The 21,522-nt window shown below is 41.9% G+C and overlaps 1 protein-coding gene across 10 annotated transcripts in view; it reads right to left on the reverse strand.

Moving 5' to 3' along the window:
- Positions 1 to 21,522, reverse strand: part of CACNB2 (calcium voltage-gated channel auxiliary subunit beta 2) — a 422,908-nt gene that overhangs the window by 8,785 nt on the left and 392,601 nt on the right. For all 10 annotated transcript variants that reach the window (XM_007446560.1, XM_007446562.1, XM_007446563.1 and 7 more), the window contains one exon: positions 19,280 to 19,389. In XM_007446560.1, coding sequence (XP_007446622.1) covers positions 19,280 to 19,389 — 110 coding nt within the window. The remainder of the gene's footprint in view (positions 1 to 19,279; positions 19,390 to 21,522) is intronic.

Consider the following 21,522-nt stretch of genomic DNA (forward strand, 5'->3'; position numbering starts at 1 on the left):
GGATGAGTTAATTTCCAAAATATATAAAGAACTCTTACAGCTTAATAGCAAAAAACCAAACAGTCCAATTAACAAATGGGAAGAAGACCTGAACAGACATTTTTCCAAAGACGACATACAGATGGCCGACAGGTACATGAAAAGGCACTCAGCATCACTAACCGTCAGGGAAAATGCAAATCAAAACCCCAATGAGATATCACCTCACACCTGTTAGGATGGCTACCATCAAAAAGATAATATAACAAGTACTGTGGTGATAACGTGGAGAAAAGGGAACCCTCCTGCACTGTTGGTGGGAATGTGAACTGGTGCTGTCACTATGGAAAATGATGTGGAGGTTCCTCCAAAAATTAAAAATAGAACTACCATGTGATCCAGTGATAGAATCTTGACTGAAATGTGGAATTGGAAAAGAAAGAAAAAAGCATAGGTAAAAAGAACAGGTTGGGGGTAGCCAGAGGTGGGAAGTGGGGGGGTGGGTGAGGGTGGTCAAAAGCACAAATAAGTCCCACAGATGTGACGCACAGCATGGTGACTATAGTTACTAATATTGTATATTTGGAAGTTGCTAAGGGCGTGGATCTTAGGAGTTCTTCTCACAAGAAAAAAACTCGTAACTGTTTGTACGTAAACTTGTAACTAGACTTCCTGTGATCATAACACAATATATATACATGGGTCAAGTCATGTTGTATACCTGAAACTAATCTAATGGTATGTGTCAGGTATGTCTCAAAAAAAGAGAAATTTGATCAGAAAGATTTTCATCCATGTACTCAGTTAATAATAACGGTTAATCACACAGAGTCCCACACCTTAAAAAAACTTCATTTTTCTTAGCAGTTTGAGTACTATGAAAATAAAAAGATGATAAATGTAATACTTGTTCATTGCATAAAATCTGAGTAACAGATAAACATAAAAGAAAATAATCCATTATCTTATTATGTATACAAAAATTACTTCTATCAACATATGTTAAGTGCTTAATATATGTATCATGTATATATGTGTATATATATGCATATATTTATATCTTCTAGTATTCTTACATACACAAATATCTTAACACTTTAAATTAAGGGGGGAAATGAGATATTTAAAAATTTAAAGGAGTTTTTTTCAGAATCCCAGTGCAACATATTAGTAAGTAAACCTTAAAAAAAGATGACCAATAAATTCTGAAGAAAATACTTTTAACTTCCAAGTAAAAATGATGCTTCAAAAAGAAATGTATCCGTACTAGTGGTTTTTCTTTGACAGAGCACATCATGTTAGAGCTTATTTCAAAAAAGAAATGTCAAAGACAGCTGATGTTCATTTCTGAAACTGAAAAGCCTTACTGACCTGTCCAAATCCCAATCACTTAACAGCCGTTGAATTAAAACTGGTGCTGATACTATGGAAAACAGTATGGAGGTTCCTCAAAAAGCTAAAAATAGAGTTGCCATATGATCCTGCAATCCAACTCCTGGGCATATACACAGACAAAGCTATAATTCAAAAAGAGACATGCGCCTCTATGTACATAGCAGCACTACTCACAATAGCCAAGACATGAAAACAACCTAAATGCCCATCAACAGATGAATGGCTAAAGATGTGGTACATATATACCATGGAATACTACTCAGCCATAAAAAAGAATGAAATCATGCCATTTGCAGCAACAGGGATGGACCTAGAGATGATCATACTAAGTGAAGTGAGTCAGAAGGATAAAGACAGATACATATGACATCATTCACATGTGGAATCTAAAATATGACACAAATGAACTTTTTTTAGGAAACAAATGGACTCACAGAACAGACTTGCGGTTGCCAAGGGGGAGGGGGGTGGGGGGAGGGATGGACTGGGAGTTTGGGATTAGCAGAGGCAAACTAGTGTATATAGGATGGATAAACAACGAGGTCCTCCCGTACAGCACAGGGAACCGTATTCAATATCCTGTGATAAACCGTAATGGAAAAGAAGATGAAAAAAGTACATATATGTATAACTCAGTCACTTTGCTGCACAGCAGAAGTTAACATTGTTAAATCAACTGCACTTCAATTTAAAAAAAAAAAAAGAGCTCAGAAACAATCATCATGTTTTCTGGAAGGTGAGAAAGAAGGGAAGTGCGTTTGTTTGGAAAGACATTTCCATAATTGAACAATGCTGTAAAAACAGAGGCGGTTGTTACACTTTGTAGCTAGCGTTGGACGACATCCAAGCGGTCAGTCGAGAATTAATAAGACTTGGGATGGCTCTGGTATCAGTGATGTAATGGTAATTCCAACGCCATCTCATAATCACTAAGCACAGAATTTTAGTTTTGACAAGTTCCTTACTTGTCCGAAAAAACGAAATCTGTAAAGCCCTCTCTAAGCCTCTCTTCCTTTCTGCAGGCCCAGGGAGGTCTGCCTCTGGGCACCCAGTCCCAGGCACCAAAGTGGCTTCCTCGCTTCGTAGAGTGTGTGATCCTTGGGTAACGGGCTTCATTTCTTGGAGCTCCCTAAGTGTTCTTTTTTGCAAAATGGAAATGAGGGACTAAGTGAATCAACATGCAAAGCATTTATTGTGGTGCCCGGCCCACAGTAAATACTTAACAAATGTCAAGTATTGCTTTGTGCCTACCTCTGTTAACATTTATTGCATTGTATTTTGATGATATGATTGAAAACTTTTCTGACAGGCAGTGAACTGACAGAAAACTGGCAACAGTACATAATTACTTCCATTCCTTCCATCGGTACAATGCTTGGTACATGCTTGGCACTCAAAAACTGTGTTGAAAGAATGAATTAAAAAGGCAAAGAAAAAATATAATCATTTAATATATATGTAATGTAACATTTTTTTGCCTTTTTAATTGACTATATATGTATTAGGTAGAAGCTGCTGTTGTAGAAAAAAATTCATTAAATAAATCTTCAAAAACATGAATAATGAGTTTGACTGCCAAAATATACTTAGATGAAGGACTCCCTTTGGGGAGAAATATTGCTATAGCTGGGCCATTGGAGCAATCTTGTGGAATAAAAAGTGCTAATTTATTAAGACAGACATAGCTACGCTGGTAATGGATAGGTCACGAGGAGGGAAGAAATGACATTCAAAAGATCAATAGAAGACTCTTTCCAAGATGGCGGAGGAGTAAGACGCAGAGATCACCTTCCTCCCCGCAGATACACCAGAAATACATCTACACGTGGAGCAACTCCTACAGAACACCTACTGAAGGCTGGCAGGAGACCTCAGACCTCCCAAAAGGCAAGAAACTCCCCACGTACCTGGGTAGGGCAAGAGAAAAAAGAATAAACAGAGACAAAAGGATAAGGACGGTACCTGCACCAGTGGGAGGGAGCCGTGAAGGAGGAAAGGTCTCCACACACTAGGAGCCCCTTCGCGGGCAGAGATTGCGGGAGGCGGAGCGGGGAGCTTCGGAGCCGCGGAGGACAGCACAGCAACAGGGGCGCGGAGGGCAAAGCGGAGAGATTCCCGCACAGAGGATCGGCGCCGACCGGCGCTCACCAGCCCGAGAGGCTCGTGTGCTCACCCGCCGGGGGCGGGCGGGGCTGCGAGCTGAGGCTCGGTTTCGGTTTCGGTCGGAGCTCAGGGAGAGGACTGGGGTTGGCGGCTTGAACATAGCCCGAAGGGGTTAGTGCGCCACGGCTAGCCGGGAGGGAGTCCGGGGAAAAGTCTGGACCTACCCAAGAGGCAAGAGACCTTTTCTTGCCTCTGTGTTTCCTGGTGCGCGAGGAGAGGGGTTTTAAGAGCGCTGCCTAAAGGAGCTCCAGAGACGGGCGCGAGCCGCGGCTAAAAGCTCGGAAACCAGAGACGGGCGGGAGACGCTAAGGCTGCTGCTGCCGCCACCAAGGGGCCTGTGTGCGAGCACAGGTCACTGCCCCCACCCCTCTTCCGGGGAGCCTGTGCAGCCCGCCACTGCCAGGTTCCCGGGACCCAGGGACAATTTCTCAGGGAGAACACACGGCGGGCCTCAGGCTGCTGCAACGTCACGCCGACTTCTGCCGCCGCAGGCCCGCCCCGCACTCCGTGCCCCTCCCTGCCCCCGGCCTGAGTGCGCCAGAGCCCCCGAGTCAGCGGCTCCTTTAACCCCGTCCTGTCTGAGCAAAAAACAGACGCCCTCCAGCGACCTACACGCAGAGGCAGGGCCAAATCGAAAGCTGAGCCCCTGTGAGCTGTGAGAACAAAGAAGAAAAAGGGAAATCTCTCCCAGCAGCCTCAGAAACAGCGGATTAAAGCTACACAATCAATTTGATGTACCCTGCCTCTGTGGAATACATGAATAGACAGCGAATCATCCCAAATTGAGGAGGCGGACTTCTAGAGCAAGATCTATGATTTTTTCCCCTTTTCCTCTTTTTGTGAATGTGTATGTGTATGCTTCTGTGTGAGATCTTGTCTGTATAGGTTTGCTTCCACCATTTGTCCCAGCGTTCTATCCGATCTTTTTTTTTTTTAAATTTTTTTCTTAATAATTAATTTTAATTTAAAGAACTCTATTATACTTTACCTTCTTTCTATCTTTCCTTCCTTCCTTCCCTTTTTGAGACAACGAATCGTCCCAAATTGAGGAGGTGGACTTGGAGAGCAAGTTTTATGATTTTTTCCACTTTACCTCTTTTTGTGAGGGTATATGTGTATGCTTCTATGTAAGATTTTGTCTCTATAACTTTGCTTCCACCATTTGTCCTAAGGTTCTATCCTTCCCTTTTTTTTTTTCTCTAAATAATTATTTTTTTAATTCAATAACTTTATTATACTTTATTTTATTTTACTGTATCTTCTTTCTTTCTGTATTTTTTCCTTCCTTCCCTCATTCCTTCCTTCCTTCCCTCCTCCCTCCCTCCCTCCTTTCTTTCCTTCTTGCCTTCTTCCTTTCTTTTCTTCTTTCTTTCTTTCTTCCTTCCCTCCTTCCTTCCTTCCCTCCTTTCTTTCTTTCTTTCTTTCTTTCTTTCCTATTTCCTCCTACTTCTACTAATTCTCTCTACTTTCTCTCCCTTTTATTCTGAGCCGAGTGGATGAAAGGCTCTTGCTGCTCCAGCCAGGAGTCAGGACTCTGCCTCTGAGGTGGGAGAGCCAACTTCAGAACACTCGTCAAGAAGAGACCTCCCAGCCCCACATAATATCAAACGGCGAAAATCTCCCAGAGATCTCCATCTCAACACCAGCACCCAGCTTCACTCAACGACCAGCAAGCTACAGTGCTGGACAACCTATGCCAACCATATAGCAAAACAGGAACACAACCCCACCCACTAGCAGAGAGGCTGCCTAAAATCATAATAAGTCCACAGACACCCCAAAACACACCACCAGACGTGGACCTGCCCACTAGAGAGACAAGATCTAGCCTCATACACCACAACACAGCCACTAGTCCCCTCCACCAGGAAGCCTACACAACCCACTGAACCAACCTTAGCCACTGGAGACAGACATCAAAAACAACGGGAGCTACGAACTTGCAGCCTGCAAAAAGGTGAACCCAATCACAGTAAGATAAGCAAAATGAGAAGACAGAAAAACACACAGCAGATGAAGGAGCAGGATAAAAACCCACCAGACCTAACAAATGAAGAGGAAATAGGCAGTCTACCTGAAAAAGAGTTCAGAATAATGATAGTAAAGATGATCCAAAATCTTGGAAATAGAATGGACAAAATGCAAGAAGCAGTTAACAAGGACCTAGAAGAAATAAAGATGAAACAGACAATGATGAACAACACAATAAATGAAATGAAAAATACTCTAGATGGGATCAATAGCAGAATAAATGAGGCAGAAGAACGGATAAGTGACCTGGAAGATAAAATAGTGGAAATAACTACTGCAGAGCAGAATAAAGAAAAAAGAATGAAAAGAACTGAGGACAGTCTCAGAGACCTCTGGGACAACATTAAACGCACCAACATTCGAATTATAGGGGTTCCAGAAGAAGAAGAGAAAAAGAAAGGGACTGAGAAAATATTTGAAGAGATTATAGTTGAAAACTTCCCTAATATGGGAAAGGAAATCGTTAATCAAGTCCAGGAAGCACAGAGAGTCCCATACAGGATAAATTCAAGGAGAAATACGCCAAGACACATATTAATCAAACTGTCAAAAACTAAATACAAAGAAAGCATATTAAAAGCAGCAAGGGAAAAACAACAAATAACACACAAGGGAATCCCCATAAGGTTAACAGCTGATCTCTCAGCAGAAACTCTACAAGCCAGAAGGGAGTGGCAGGACATACTGAAAGTGATGAAGGAGAAAAACCTGCAACCAAGATTACTCTACCCAGCAAGGATCTCATTCAGATTTGATGGAGAAATTAAAACCTTTACAGACAAGCAAAAGCTGAGAGAGTTCAGCACCACCAAACCAGCTTTACAACAAATGCTAAAGGAACTTCTCTAGACAAAAACACAAGAGAAGGAAAAGTCCTATAATAACGAACCCAAAACAATTTAGAAAATGGGAATAGGAACATACATATCGATAATTACCTTAAATGTAAATGGACTAAATGCTCCCACCAAAAGACACAGATTGGCTGAATGGATACAAAAACAAGACCCATATATATGCTGTCTACAAGAGACCCACTTCAGACCTAGAGACACATACAGACTGAAAGTAAGGGGATGGAAAAAGATATTCCATGCAAATGGAAACCAAAAGAAAGCTGGAGTAGCAATTCTCATATCAGACAAAATAGACTTTAAAATAAGGACTATCAGAAGAGACAAAGAAGGACACTACATAATGATTAAGGGATCGATCCAAGAAGAAGATATAACAATTGTAAATATTTATGCACCCAACATAGGAGCACCTCAATACATAAGGCAAAAACTAGCAGCCATAAAAGGGGAAATCGACAGTAACACATTCATAGTAGGGGACTTCAACACCCCACTTTCACCAATGGACAGATCATCCAAAATGAAAATAAATAAGGAAACACAAGCTTTAAATGATACATTAAACAAGATGGACTTAATTGATATTTATAGGACACTCCATCCAAAAACAACAGAATACACATTTTTCTCAAGTGCTCATGGAACATTCTCCAGGATAGATCATATCTTGGGTCACAAATCAAGCCTTGGTAAATTTAAGAAAATTGAAATTGTATCAAGTATCTTTTCCGACCACAACGCCATGAGACTAGATATCAATTATAGGAAAAGATCTGTAAAAAATACAAACACATGGAGGCTAAACAATACACTACTTAATAACGAAGTGATCACTGAAGAAATCAAAGAGGAAATTAAAAAATACCTAGAAACAAATGACAATGGAGATACAACGACCCAAAACCTATGGGATGCAGCAAAAGCAGTTCTAAGAGGGAAGTTTATAGCAATACAAGCCCACCTTAAGAAGCAGGAAACATCTCGAATAAACAACCTAACCTTGCACCTCAAGCAATTAGAGAAAGAAGAACAAAAAAACCCCAGAGTTAGCAGAAGGAAAGAAATCATAAAAATCAGATCAGAAATAAATGAAAAAGAAATGAAGGAAACAATAGCAAAGATCAATAAAACTAAAAGCTGGTTCTTTGAGAAGATAAACAAAATTGATAAACCATTAGCCAGACTCATCAAGAAAAAAAGGGAGAAGACTCAAATCAATAGAATTAGAAATGAAAAAGGAGAAGTAACAACTGACACTGCAGAAATAAAAAAAATCATGAGGGATTACTACAAGCAACTCTATGCCAATAAAATGGACAATCTGGAAGAAATGGACAAATTCTTAGAAATGCACAAACTGCCAAGACTGAATCAGGAAGAAATAGAAAATATGAACAGACCAATCACAAGCACTGAAATTGAAACTGTGATTAAAAATCTTCCAACAAACAAAAGCCCAGGACCAGATGGCTTCACAGGCGAATTCTATCAAACATTTAGAGAAGAGCTAACACCTATCCTTCTCAAACTCTTCCAAAATATAGCAGAGGGAGGAACACTCCCAAACTCATTCTACGAGGCCACCATCACCTTGATACCAAAACCAGACAAGGATGTCACAAAGAAAGAAAACTACAGGCCAATATCACTGATGAACATAGATGCAAAAATCCTCAACAAAATACTAGCAAACAGAATCCAACAGCACATTAAAAGGATCATACACCATGATCAAGTGGGGTTTATTCCAGGAATGCAAGGATTCTTCAATATACGCAAATCTATCAATGTGATTAACCATATTAACAAATTGAAGGAGAAAAACCATATGATCATCTCAATAGATGCAGAGAAAGCTTTTGACAAAATTCAACACCCATTTATGATAAAAACCCTGCAGAAAGTAGGTGTAGAGGGAACTTTCCTCAATATAATAAAGGCCGTATATGACAAGCCCACAGCCAACATCATCCTCAATGGCGAAAAACTGAAAGCATTTCCACTAAGGTCAGGAACAAGACAAGGTTGCCCACTCTCACCACTCTTATTCAACATAGTTTTGGAAGTTTTAGCCACAGCAATCAGAGAAGAAAAGGAAATAAAAGGAATCCAAATCGGAAAAGAAGAAGTAAAGCTGTCACTGTTTGCAGATGACATGATACTATACATAGAGAATCCTAAAGATGCTACCAGAAAACTACTAGAGCTAATCAATGAATTTGGTAAAGTAGCAGGATACAAAATTAATGCACAGAAATCTCTGGCATTCCTATATACTAATGATGAAAAATCTGAAAGTGAAATCAAGAAAACACTCCCATTTACCATTGCAACAAAAAGAATAAAATATCTAGGAATAAACCTACCTAAGGAGACAAAAGACCTGTATGCAGAAAATTATAAGACACTGATGAAAGAAATTAAAGATGATACAAACAGATGGAGAGATATACCATGTTCTTGGATTGGAAGAATCAACATTGTGAAAATGACTCTACTTCCCAAAGCAATCTATAGATTCAATGCAATCCCTATCAAACTACCACTGGCATTTTTCACAGAACTAGAACAAAAAATTTCACAATTTGTATGGAAACACAAAAGACCCCGAATAGCCAAAGCAATCTTGAGAACAAAAAATGGAGCTGGAGGAATCAGGCTGCCTGACTTCAGACTATACTACAAAGCTACAGTAATCAAGACAGTATGGTACTGGCACAAAAACAGAAAGGTAGATCAATGGAATAGGATAGAAAGCCCAGAGATAAACCCATGCACATATGGTCACCTTATCTTTGATAAAGGTGGCAGGAATATACAGTGGAGAAAGGACAGCCTCTTCAATAAGTGGTATTGGGAAAACTGGACGGGTACATGTAGAAGTATGAGATTAGATCACTCCCTAACACCATACACAAAAATAAGCTCAAAATGGATTAAAGACCTAAATGTAAGGCCAGAAACTATCAAACTCTTAGAGGAAAACATAGGCAGAACACTCTATGACATAAATCACAGCAAGATCCTTCTTGACCCATCTCCTAGAGTAATGGAGATAAAAACAAAAATAAACAAATGGGACCTAATGAAACTTCAAAGCTTTTGCACAGCAAAGGAAACCATAAACAAGACCAAAAGACAGCCCTCAGAATGGGAGAAAATATTTGCAAATGAATCAACTGACAAAGGATTAATCTCTAAAATTTACAGGCAGCTCATGCAGCTCAATAACAAAAAAATAAACAACCCAATCCAAAAATGGGCAGAAGACCTAAATAGACATTTCTCCAAAGAAGATATACAGACTGCCAACAAACACATGAAAGAATGCTCAACATCATTAATCATTAGAGAAATGCAAATCAAAACTACAATGAGATATCATCTCACACCAGTCAGAATGGCCATCATCAAAAAATCTAGAAACAATAAATGCTGGAGAGGGTGTGGAGAAAAGGGAACACTCTTGCACTGCTGGTGGGAATGTGAATTGGTTCAGCCACTATGGAGAACAGTATGGAGGTTCCTTAAAAAACTACAAATAGAACTACCATATGACCCAGCAATCCCACTACTAGGTATATACCCTGAGGAAACCAGAATTCAGAAAGAGTCATGTACCAAAATGTTCATTGCAGCTCTATTTACAATAGCCCGGAGATGGAAACAACCTAAGTGCCCGTCGTCGGATGAATGGATAAAGAAGATGTGGCACATATATACAATGGAATATTACTCAGCCATAAAAAGAAACGAAATTGAGCTATTTGTAATGAGGTGGATAGATCTAGAGTCTGTCATACAGAGTGAAGTAAGTCAGAAAGAGAAGGACAAATACCGTATGCTAACACATATATATGGAATTTAAGAAAAAAAAAATGTTATGAAGAACCTAGGGGTAAAACAGGAATAAAGACAGAGACCTACTGGAGAACAGACTTGAGGATATGGGGAGGGGGAAGGGTGAGGTGTGTTAGGGCGAGAGAGAGACATGGACATATATATACTAACAAACGTAAGGTAGATAGCCAGTGGGAAGCAGCCGCATGGCACAGGGAAACCGGCTCGGTTCTTTGTGGCTGTCTGGAGGGGGGGGATAGGGAGGGTGGGAGGGAGGGAGACAAAGAGGGAAGAGATATGGGAACATATATATATGTATAACTGACTCACTCTGTTATAAAGCAGAAACTAACACACCATTGTAAAGCAATTATACCCCAATAAAGATGTTAAAAAATAAATAAATAAATAAAATAAAATTTAAAAAAAAAAGATCAATAGTCCCGTAAATTCCACATCGCATCGATTCGCAAGGCTAGTTTTAGAGTCTATCATCCGCCCTTCATTCTCCATAAATTATTTTTTTCTCTTCCTCAGAGAAAGCAGAGATGTAATTAGCATCACGACACTGCTCAGTGGACAAAATCCTGGACTGGTGGTCAGGACACCCAGGGTCTAGCCTTAGCTTTATTCGTTAGTAGGTGCCTCACCCACACCACACAGGTCCCTTCACTTCCTATGGCTCTCAGATCCTTCACTGAACAGTGATGGGCTTGAACAAGATCGGTAGTTCTCAGACTCTGGCATATGGTAGAATCACCAGGCAGCCTTGTTAAACCAGAGATTGTAGGGTCCCACATCCAGAGTTCCTGATTTTATAGGTTTGGATGGGGCCTGAGAATGTTCAGTCTTCACTAATGCCCCCATTGATAATGATGCTGTTGATGTGGAGACCACACCTGAGGACCAAATAAGGGGTGCTCTCTCTGGTGTGTCATCCCCGTTCCACAGTCCCTGGTGCTACCAACGTAAGTGATGAGCTTTCCTGTAATCGACGCTTCTGTTGAGATAACCGTAGGTTCACAAGCAGTTGTAAGAAATAACAGAGAACCCTGTGCCCTTTACCCAGTTTTCCTCAATGGGAACATCTTGCAAAACTGTAGTGTGATATCACAACCAGGACATTAATATTAATATAATCCACCCATCTTATTCAGATTTCCCCAGTTTTATGTACTCGTGTGTGTGTGTGTGTGTGTGTGTGTGTGTGTGTGTGTGTGCGCGTGCGTGCGTGCGTGCCGTGTTGAGCTCTATGCAGTTTTATCATGTGTAGGTTTCTATATCCATCACCGCAGTTTAGAGACAGAACAGTTCCATCAGGACAAGGTGAAAGAGACAGACTTTTAACAAATTATCTCTGCTGACTCCTCAATTGCACTAAAAACATTTACCAAGTTGTAAACATTATTATCTGACCACCTAGTTGCTAATATACAAAGTAAATGCCTTCCCCTGCTCCCTGTGTTGTTACCTGTCAGTTACAGCTGTTGCCATGTGCATGGCTAAATCTAGCTTCACTTCCATTATTCTCATTTGCTGATACTTTCCCACTTTCGGTACATAGTTTTTGCTATCGTGCGACACAAATAGATCCCACAACTGCACAGCTGTGTACAAACGGCTGCAAAGATGTAGCATAGTTTCCTAAATTGATTTGTCCCTGGAAAATTGCTTGGGGTAAAACCAAGCCACAATTTGCAGACAGTATAAAGTTGGGCAGATTAAAGAAACTCTGAGGTGAATTATTTCATAAAGCAATAAGTATCTGAGTTTATTAGTTTTAAAAGTTTGGATTTGGAATTGGCAAATAACTGTATTACCAGGCCCTTTACTGTTTTAATTTAAATATTTTTGCTTCTAAGACTATAATGTAATTTATGTGCATAGCTAATGTAGATATTTTAAATTATGCTGCTTGACCAATATTGCAACTGAGAAAAACGGTGAGAAGTTTTATGAGCCCATATAAAGCCATCCATACAGGCAAGGAAGTCCTGTACCACTCCAAAAACCTGAGTATATACTTAAAGCTACAAATTTTTCAGGTTTTTTTTTTCTTCATGTCACACAGTGGTACATTGGCATAATCAACTCCAAATGCAACATACTATACTTCTGTTTATGCAATGAAAGTTTTCTAAAATCTCATGTGTAAAGCAAATTTTTACCTATCAAATTATATTTTCAATATACAGGATCTTTCATCCTTTCATAAAAGAAATAATTGCTATAATTGATCTCATCTATTAAATTTGAGGTCAATTTTCTCAAATTTAATTTTTTACTTAATGTATACAAGAAAACGATGCTTTTGAAGTAAACTCCCTGGGACTTCCCTGGTGGTCCAGTAAGACTCTGTGCTCCCAACGCAGGGGGCCTGGGTTCCATCCCTGGTCGGGGAACTAGATCCCGTGTGCCGTAACTCAGAGCTCACGTGCCACAACTCAGAGCTCACGTGCCGCGACTAAGAAGTGCACATGCTGCAACTAAGATCCCGCGTGCTGCAACTAAGACCTGGGGCAGCCAAAACAAGTAAATATTAAAATGAAAAACAAACTCCCCCAGTTTGCCCCTACCTGCCCTTGGGTTGAAAGAACTTCCAGGATAATAAGTAATGCTTGAAGGAAGTTCTTAGCAGTTGTTTCTGCCCCCAAACTCAGTGTCTGGTTTACCTTTCCTCCAGCATATACACCTTCCAGCAGCAGTTCACAAACACTGGAAAATAATTTGACTTAGATCTTTGAAGTGCTAATGCTCTTTAAAAATAAAGCAACATTGCAGAGAACTTATTGTGCAGACTGAGGAAAACATTGCTACATAGAAACTGGTTTAAAGGGTAAGAAAAACTGACTTCAATAAAAGCAAAGATTGGAGTGTTGATACTTTAATACAGACAGTTTATCCTCTTATGGGGCAATATAGCAGCAATAATTCTCTCCCCCCCCGCAACTTTAATATATCCTTAATGTCAGCACAACTACAGCTTAAAAGAATACCACGATAGAGAATAACTTGTTTTCCCTGGAGAAAATACAGATTTGTGATGTACAACAAACACTGAATGCAAAGCCATTTTCCAAGTTTGCATAAACACAGAGGACAGAAAATCAGGGTGTGGCGTTCGGGGAGAGAGGCAGTATCAAGGTGTGACTGCCCACTTATCCCATATATTTTTACTAAGCACCTACTTTGTGCCAGTCAGTGTGGCGTGTACCGGGGAAGCAATAATGAGCCGAAAGAGATCCAATCTCTGAGCTCACAGGGCTTATCATCGAGTGGGGGAGACAGGCATCAATGATGCACTCATGCAGTGAGGGTAACATGGCGGCCCCTCCCGTGATTCAAAGGGGGAGTCAGGTGAGGAGGGAACGGCAGGTGCAAGGGCTCCGCGGCAGACAAAGGACTGAGTGAAAGGCAATGTTATGGATTGAACTGTGTGTCCCCCACCCCCCACCAAATTTCCTGTGTTGAAGTCCCAACCCCCAGTACCTCAGAATGGAACCCTATTTGCTGACAGAGTCTTTCAAGAGGTAAAGTTAAATGTGGTCCTACAGGTGGGCTCGTGTCCATGTGACTGTATTTGGCCACAGGGCCTTCAAAGAGGTGATGAAGCTAAAATGAGGCCAGTAGGATAGGGCGGGCTACATCAGTATGACTGGTGTCCTCATAAGACGAGACAGAGAGAGAGACAGACGCCAGGGAGGTGCAGACACAGGAGAGGTCATGTGAGGACACAGCGAGAGGGCGGCCGTCGGCAAGCCAAGGAGAGAGGCCTCAGGAGAAACAGACCTGCTGACCCCTTGATCTTGAACTTCCAGCCTCTAGAAATGTGAGAAGTAAGTTTGTTTCCGCCTCCTGGTCTGTATGATGTTGTTACTGCAGCCGTGGAAGGCGAGTGCAGACGGCGTGGGTGAAGTGGAAGGAGCGAGGCAGAGCAGTGTGAGGTGAGGCTAAGAGCTGTGGACACTCGGGGTCCAGGTCCAGGTCCAGGTCGAGGAGTTCTGCTGTCGCCCAAGAACAATGCAGAGACATTTACAGTTTGAAGCAGGGATGTGTCCGGAACAGATCTGCTCTTGGAAAAGATTTCTTCGGCTGTGGCATGAAGAACTAAGGGATCCGGGTCAAAATAGGGGTGTGAAGCACTCACGGTGCCTCGGGGCCCTTGGACTGGAGCAGTGGTGTAAACACTGCATGTGATGAGACAGATGGGACAGAAATTCAGGAGGCGAAACTGACAAGACCTGGAGACGTGCTGGGGAAGGAAGTGCGGGTGCTCACGTTATCAAGAGGGCCACAGAGTCTCCTGGTTCTCCAAACGGAGATGAGCATCCTGACTGTTAGGACTCAGATAAGAAACCCCGGGAAATTATCAGAATACAGGAAAGATGATAAATTCTCTTTAGCATGTGCTAAGTTTGAGGAATATACAAGGCAACACCGTCAAGTAGGATGTATAAATCTGGAGTGGAAAGGCCCTGTCCAGCTTGGGGTACAAACTGTGAGCTCTCTGCATATAGGGAGTGACTGGAGCGATCGGTGTGAATAGTTTTGCTGAGAGAGAGGGACCAGAGAGAGGACCCGAGAGGGACAGTTAAGAACCCCTCACAGTCTAAAGAAGATGTGGTCTGTATGTATATATATATATATGACTCAGCCATTAAAAAGAATGCAGTAACGCCATCTGCAGCAACATGGATGGACCTAGGGATTATCACAGTGAGTGAAGCAAGTCCAAAAGAGAAAGACAGAGACCATATGATATCACTTCTATGGGAATCTAACGTATGACGCAAATGAACTTATCTACGAAACAGAAACAGACTCACAGCCATAGAGAACAGACTGTGGTTACTGAGGGGGAGGGGGGTGAGGGAGGGAAGGAACGGGAGTGTGGGATGAGCAGCTGCAAACTAACTGGTATATATGGGATGGATAAACAACAAGGTCCTACTGTGTAGCACAGGGAACTATATTCAATATCCTGTGAAAAACCATAATGGAAAACAGTATGAAAAAAAGTATATACATGTATAACTGAGTCACTTTCTGAACAGCAAAATTAACACAACATTGTAAATCAACTCCACGTCAATAAAATTAAAAAAAAAAAAAGAACTCACACTCAAAAGCCACAGAGCGTAAGCCTGCAAAAAAAGGAAAGGCAGGAGGGCCAGAATCGGTGCTGTTGAGGAATCCAAGGGAAGGGGTGCTTCAAGGAGAGGTGGACAAATGTCCTCCAAATGCCACTGCAACGTCACATAAACCAGACTGCAGTATGTCCACTGGACTAGTGACAGGGAGGTTACTGGTAACTTCTTTTTAAACAAATTTGGAGCCAGCTGGAGAGTGAATAATAGTGACTGAAATGGGGACACACTAAGTGTGGCAAACTTAGATTTTTGGGGGGCTGTGTTCAGCCGGGTGGTGGGGACAGAGAGAGAGGTCGAGGCCACTGAAGGGACTCTGTGGGTCAGGGCAGGGTATTTTATGGCATTTAAATTTTTAAATGGAATTAAATTAATTATTGAAAAAAATCCATAATTTAGGAAAAACCCCAGAGGGTAGCACCGAAACACTGAGGAGCCGGCAGGGCACAGGGAAAAGTGAATCTCCTCTAACTGCCCTTCTTACAATGCTCGTTTCTCACAATTCTATAGAAGCAGCTTTAAGTATGTCTTTTTTTTTTTTTTTTTTTTTTTACACAATGTATGTATTTATTTATTTATTTATGGCTGTGTTGGGTCTTCGTTTCTGTGCATGGGCTTTCTCTAGTTGTGGCAAGTGGGGGTCACTCTTCATCGCGGTGCGCGGGCCTCTCACTATCGCGGCCTCTGTTGTTGCGGAGCACAGGCTCCAGACGCGCAGGCTCAGTAATCGTGGCTCACGGGCCCAGTTGCTCCGCGGCATGTGGGATCTTCCCAGACCAGGGCTCGAACCTGTGTCGTCTGCATTGGCAGGCAGATTCTCAACCACTGCGCCACCAGGGAAGCCCTAAGTATGTCTTTATGTGAATTGTAAAATTAATGTGCAGTGGGGAACTCCCTGGCGGTCCAGTGGTTAGGTGCCTGCATTCTCAGTGCCAAGGGCCCGGGTTCAGTCCCTGGTGGGGGAACTAAGATCCCACAAGCCGCACGGCACGACCCAAAAAAAAAAAAAAAAAAAATTAATGTGCAGTGAAATTGACTTTTTGAGGGGTATCCAGCTATATGGATTTTCGCACGAGTACACATTTGTGTAACCTCCAATTCCATCGCTCCCCAAACTGCTATCCCTTTGTGCTCACACCCTCCCCCCAGGTAACCACAGCTGTTTGTCACTAGAGTTTTGGCTTTTCTAGGACATCATATACATGGAACCATACAGTATTTGACCTTTCCAGACTGGCATCCTACCTCGGGGCCTTTGCACCTATCGCGCCCTCTGCCCAGAACTTCTCTCTCTTTTCTCAGGTAGCTGCAAGCGTAAAGAATTCACAACACGGAAGATTCTGCTAAAATGGCACCTTCTCAGGGAGGCCTCGCCTGGCTCCCCACATATAAAATCACACTCCCCTCCTCGGCTGACTACCTGCTTCTTCCATCAGGACTCATCAACCACTGACTGTCTCTGTTATCTGTCTACAGCTACTCCTGTTAGCTTCTGTCCACACCTCCTCTGTGGAACGAGAGCTGTATGAGCGTGAGGATGTGCTGTCCTTCACATCTGTGTCCCCGGCACTTGCAGTGATGCCCAGCACATGGGTGGTTCTCAAGTGTTCGTCAATGGATGAATACATGCCTAAAATCTAGTCATGGTTCCGTCGAGCCTTAAGGATAAGCCCCAAATTCCTTAATATCCGCCCCCGTCTCCGCCCCTTATCTCTCTGGTGTCATCTCCCACCTGTCTCTTTTTTAAACCATACACTCCGTCAAAGTAAAGCACGTATGTTCTCCAGAAGCCTCTGTGGCTCTTGAAATCCCTATCATACCCTTCACTCTTTCACCCTTTTTCCTTGGCTAAACCCTATCACGTTTTAGGTCTCAGCTCAGGCTTCGCTCCTTGGAGAAGCTGTTCTTGGTGGATTCGCCTTCCTGCAGCCTTAGGTCTTCAGCAAGCAGTTCAACGCACGAACAGCTTTCTCAATCACCCTCCACTTCAATGAGCTGACAACTTATTGGCCTTATTGCTACAAGCTCCTTCATCTATTTTGTTCCCTGACTTTGATAGTCACTGTCTAGTGCATGCTCACTACTATGGAGTGCAAGAGTCTTGAACAGTAATATATAGTTGGTAGTTTCACAAAAGCCTTGGCAACCAACACGAAACTGTGACGCCATCAATTCAAACGATGAGTCTAAACAAATTACCTGACTTTGTTCATCAGTTGAAACAATGGAACGAGCATTTTGTAACTATTACTGTGAGCATCAAAAATGTATACAAAGAGTTTTAAGGGTCACAGACGATAAGGACAGGAGATCATCATAAACCAAGTGTAGGATCCCATCCCCCAAATATGTTTCTAAAACTTGATGACTGAAGTTTAGTTAATGAGGGGCTGCTGGGGGAACAAAACTGGGTTCTATAAGGTATTATACTCATCACAGATAAGGGTTATTGTTTTCAATAGTTTCTCTATTTTTTATACAATATACTTCAGAGTTAACTAAAAAGCTTGACGTTAAGAGCCAGTCTCTCAAAGATCAAAGATCTCACACAACCATGAAAAAATTTATAAGAATAGAAACCTAATGCTCAGTAAGTTACATGTGTAACAGCAATTAACCTAAAACTTCAAGCAGGTGCCAAACGGACGAAATAGTTGCCAAAGCTCTTGCACTTGATCAAATTAGTACATGATAATACACAGCGTTCAAACACAACCCTGTAGACATGTTAACTAAAATCTCCAAATTGTTTTTACAAATGAAACAAAAATATTGCTATCAATATGATACAATTATAATTCTTGATATAATTCAAGTATTAAGGGATTTGGGATCATAGCCATTATTTATGGAAGTCATACTATGTTTAATCCTTCTAATAATCCTATAGTTAGTTACTACTCTCTCTCTTTTGCTGTTTAGATGAAGAAATGAAGCCGTATACAAGCCCCATATCCCTGTCCTTTGAAGTCAAAGGCTTTTGCTTTAGTCTCCCAGGCCTCCCTTGAGTCTCTAAAGGCTGGCTCAAGAGTTAATGATTAGGAATGTGAAGATGTAGAAACAAAGAATAGCTGTTGGGCTGGAGAACTGGTAACAATTTAGACTATAATTCTGCCACAGTACAGAATCACCAAACTCCCATTTCCCTGAAAGACAGAGATAAAGGCCTGACACACATTCCTAAGTTGTTTTTAAGGAAGCAGACCCCCTCCAGATGAAAACTGCTGACAGCAAGAACGAGAACGCTGAAACCAGAAGGTTGATGGTGCTTGAAACTTGATGCCAACCAATCCAAGAATTGTGCATGAGCTGATCACACACCCTAGGGCCCCCTCCCTCACACTGCCTTTAAAGCCCCCTCCCTGGAAGCCACTGGGGAGTTTGGATCTTTTAAGCATGAGCTGCCCATTCTCCTTGTTTGGCACCCTGCAATACATGCGGTACTTTCCTTTACCCCAACCTTGGCGTCAGTAGACTGGCTTCACCGCATGCAGGCGAGGGGACCCAAGTTTGGTTCGGTACCAGAAACTGGGCCTTAAAGAGGCTGATGACATTGCTTGTGGTAACAATGATGCAAAGCCAGGAGTTTTTAGAGTCTGCAGACACCAGAGCTCATGTTCGTGAAAACAGACCAGAGCCAAAACATTCATGCTGACAGCCTGTGGAATTTTTAACTCAAAACTTTCAAAAGAAATCCTTCCATACCATGAAATCACTAAGACGGCAGCAGTGGCTACTGGTGACACGTGTCTGTATTGTCTCTGCGCTATGACACATGGAATTGTCATCTAGTTAGATCTGCTCACCAGCAGCCTCAGGAGAGAAGGGTTTAAATGGCTTCAGCTCATTGGCGATGCACACACTTACCTAAACTTGACCTTGTGTTGGATCTTTCTATTATGGCGTGTTTACTGGGATTGTTCAAGACAGAGCGTTTGGCCAGCGAGATGTCAGCGGTGACCCTTGTGATGGAAATCCTGTTGGGGAAAAAGCAACAGAGGACTCTGAGGTTATTCATTGAATAAAGGGGGACAGAAGTGTATGCCCCAAACTCATCCAAGTATTTTATATATATATATATATATATATATACATATATATATATGTATATATACACACACACACACACACACACATATGTATATATGTGTGTGTGTGTATACACACACACACACACACACATACATACACAGTGACCATATTTTCAACGCAAAAAATGCTGGGGCACTTAATCATTCATTTTTTAAAAATCCTGCACCTACCTAACTTAGCATTTATTGGTTGCTTATCAAGTGCCAGGCATGCACTCAGCATTATTTCACTACCCAGACTATCTCATTAAATCATTCCAAAAACTTTACTTATTTAATTTTTTAAAAATTTTATTTATTTATTTGTTTTTATTTTCGGCTGCCTTGGGTCTTTGTTGCAGTGCGCGGGCTTTCTCTAGTTGCAGCGAGCAGGGGCTACTCTTTGTTGTGGTGCATGGGCTTCTCATTGTCGTGGCTTCTCCTGTGGAGCATGGGTTCTAGGCACGTGGGCTTCAATAGTTGTGGCACACAGGCTCAGTAGTTGTGGCTCACGGGCTCTAGAGCACAGGCTCAGTAGTTGTGGTGCACAGGCTCAGTTGCTCCATGGCATGTGGGATCTTCCCGGGGCAGGGATTGAACCCATGTCTCCTACATTGGCAGGCGGATTCTTAACCACTGCACCACCAGGGAGGCCCCATCCTTCCAAAAACTTCAGCGGAGAGGATATCCTCCCACTTTTGCTGATGAAAAAAAGTGACCCATAGGTAGATTGTTTCTCCATGGCTATATATTTACGAAAAGTGGTGAAGCTGGGATTTGAACCCAGAACTCCTGAGAGCCTATATTCTTAGGCCCTGTGCTATAATCCCTCCACAGTATGGTGCTGTGATAGCCATGAGGAATAAATAAGAACAAGACAAACAAGGTCTTCCTCAGTGCTGAGGGTCTAGTAGCAGATATGGGTCATAAATAAGAAAAGAAATAAAATGATTACAGGCGAAGATGGCTGTTCTGAAGAGGACACAGGGGGTGCTGTGACAGATAGTCATGAGTTGTGGGGGTCATTTTAGACAGGCTCAAAATGAGAGCAACAAAATCTGGGAGCTGGAAAGAGTAGGTGACTTAGACTGGAGACTTAGCTGAATAAAACAAGCCAGCAGTAGGGAAAGTGTGGAGCAAAAGAGAGGACTCACAAAACCTCTGAAGAGGAAGGTGAAGGGGGGACTGAAAACAAGAGATTTGGTTAGAATTCTGTTTCATAGTTAGATCCCTGCACCTCCCCTCCACTACATCAAGCCACAAGGTGGCCATCCTTTTCCCGTGTGGTGTGAGAACCATAAGTTTAGTCTCTCTAGGCAACAAAACAGAGGGCATCTGACCAGGGGGTGCTACACAGAGCAGGACCAGAGAGAAGAAAGGATGCTAAATGTTGAGCCCCTAGCGCTCTTCCTCATCCTAGAATTTTGGTAGCCAAGTTTATATCCTCCAGGTGTCAAGAATGGAAGATTCTTCTCTGGGGAATCTGACCACCAAACAGAAAAGACCCAAAGATCAGGACTTTGGTGGTTTCCTATGAAGATTGTCCAGTGAGGCTGTCCTACAGGGAGACCCAAAGGGGACAAGCTGTACCTATCAGCACAGAATTTCCAGTTGATTCTTTGATGCCCTGTTCTTAAATTTAAGCACAGCAGTGTTCCTTGGGCATCTTAGGGAAACTTCTAACATGAGAGACCAGAACAAACAGAAAAAAATCAACTATGACTAACACCTAAAGTTGAAAGCTAAGAGATGATTATATCTACGAAACTAGAACAAACTTCTATATAAAGACTCAGACTAAGAAAGAGTTTTCGGAAACTAAAAATATAACAGTAGAAATGAGAGTTCAAAAGAGGGGCTTAGAAGACAAAGTTAAGGAAATCTGCTAAAGAGTAAAACAGAGAAGACAAACCAATGGAAAATCAGAGAAGAAAGGCATAAAAACTAGAGAATTACCCAGGAGGTTTAACTTCCAAATAACAAGAGTTCCAGAAAAAAGACAATAAAGAAAACGCAAGAGAAGTAAAAAAAAAAAAAAAA

This window comes from Lipotes vexillifer, unplaced genomic scaffold (assembly GCF_000442215.2).
Source record: "Lipotes vexillifer unplaced genomic scaffold, Lipotes_vexillifer_v1.1 scaffold229, whole genome shotgun sequence".
Classification (NCBI taxonomy): domain Eukaryota; kingdom Metazoa; phylum Chordata; class Mammalia; order Artiodactyla; family Lipotidae; genus Lipotes; species Lipotes vexillifer.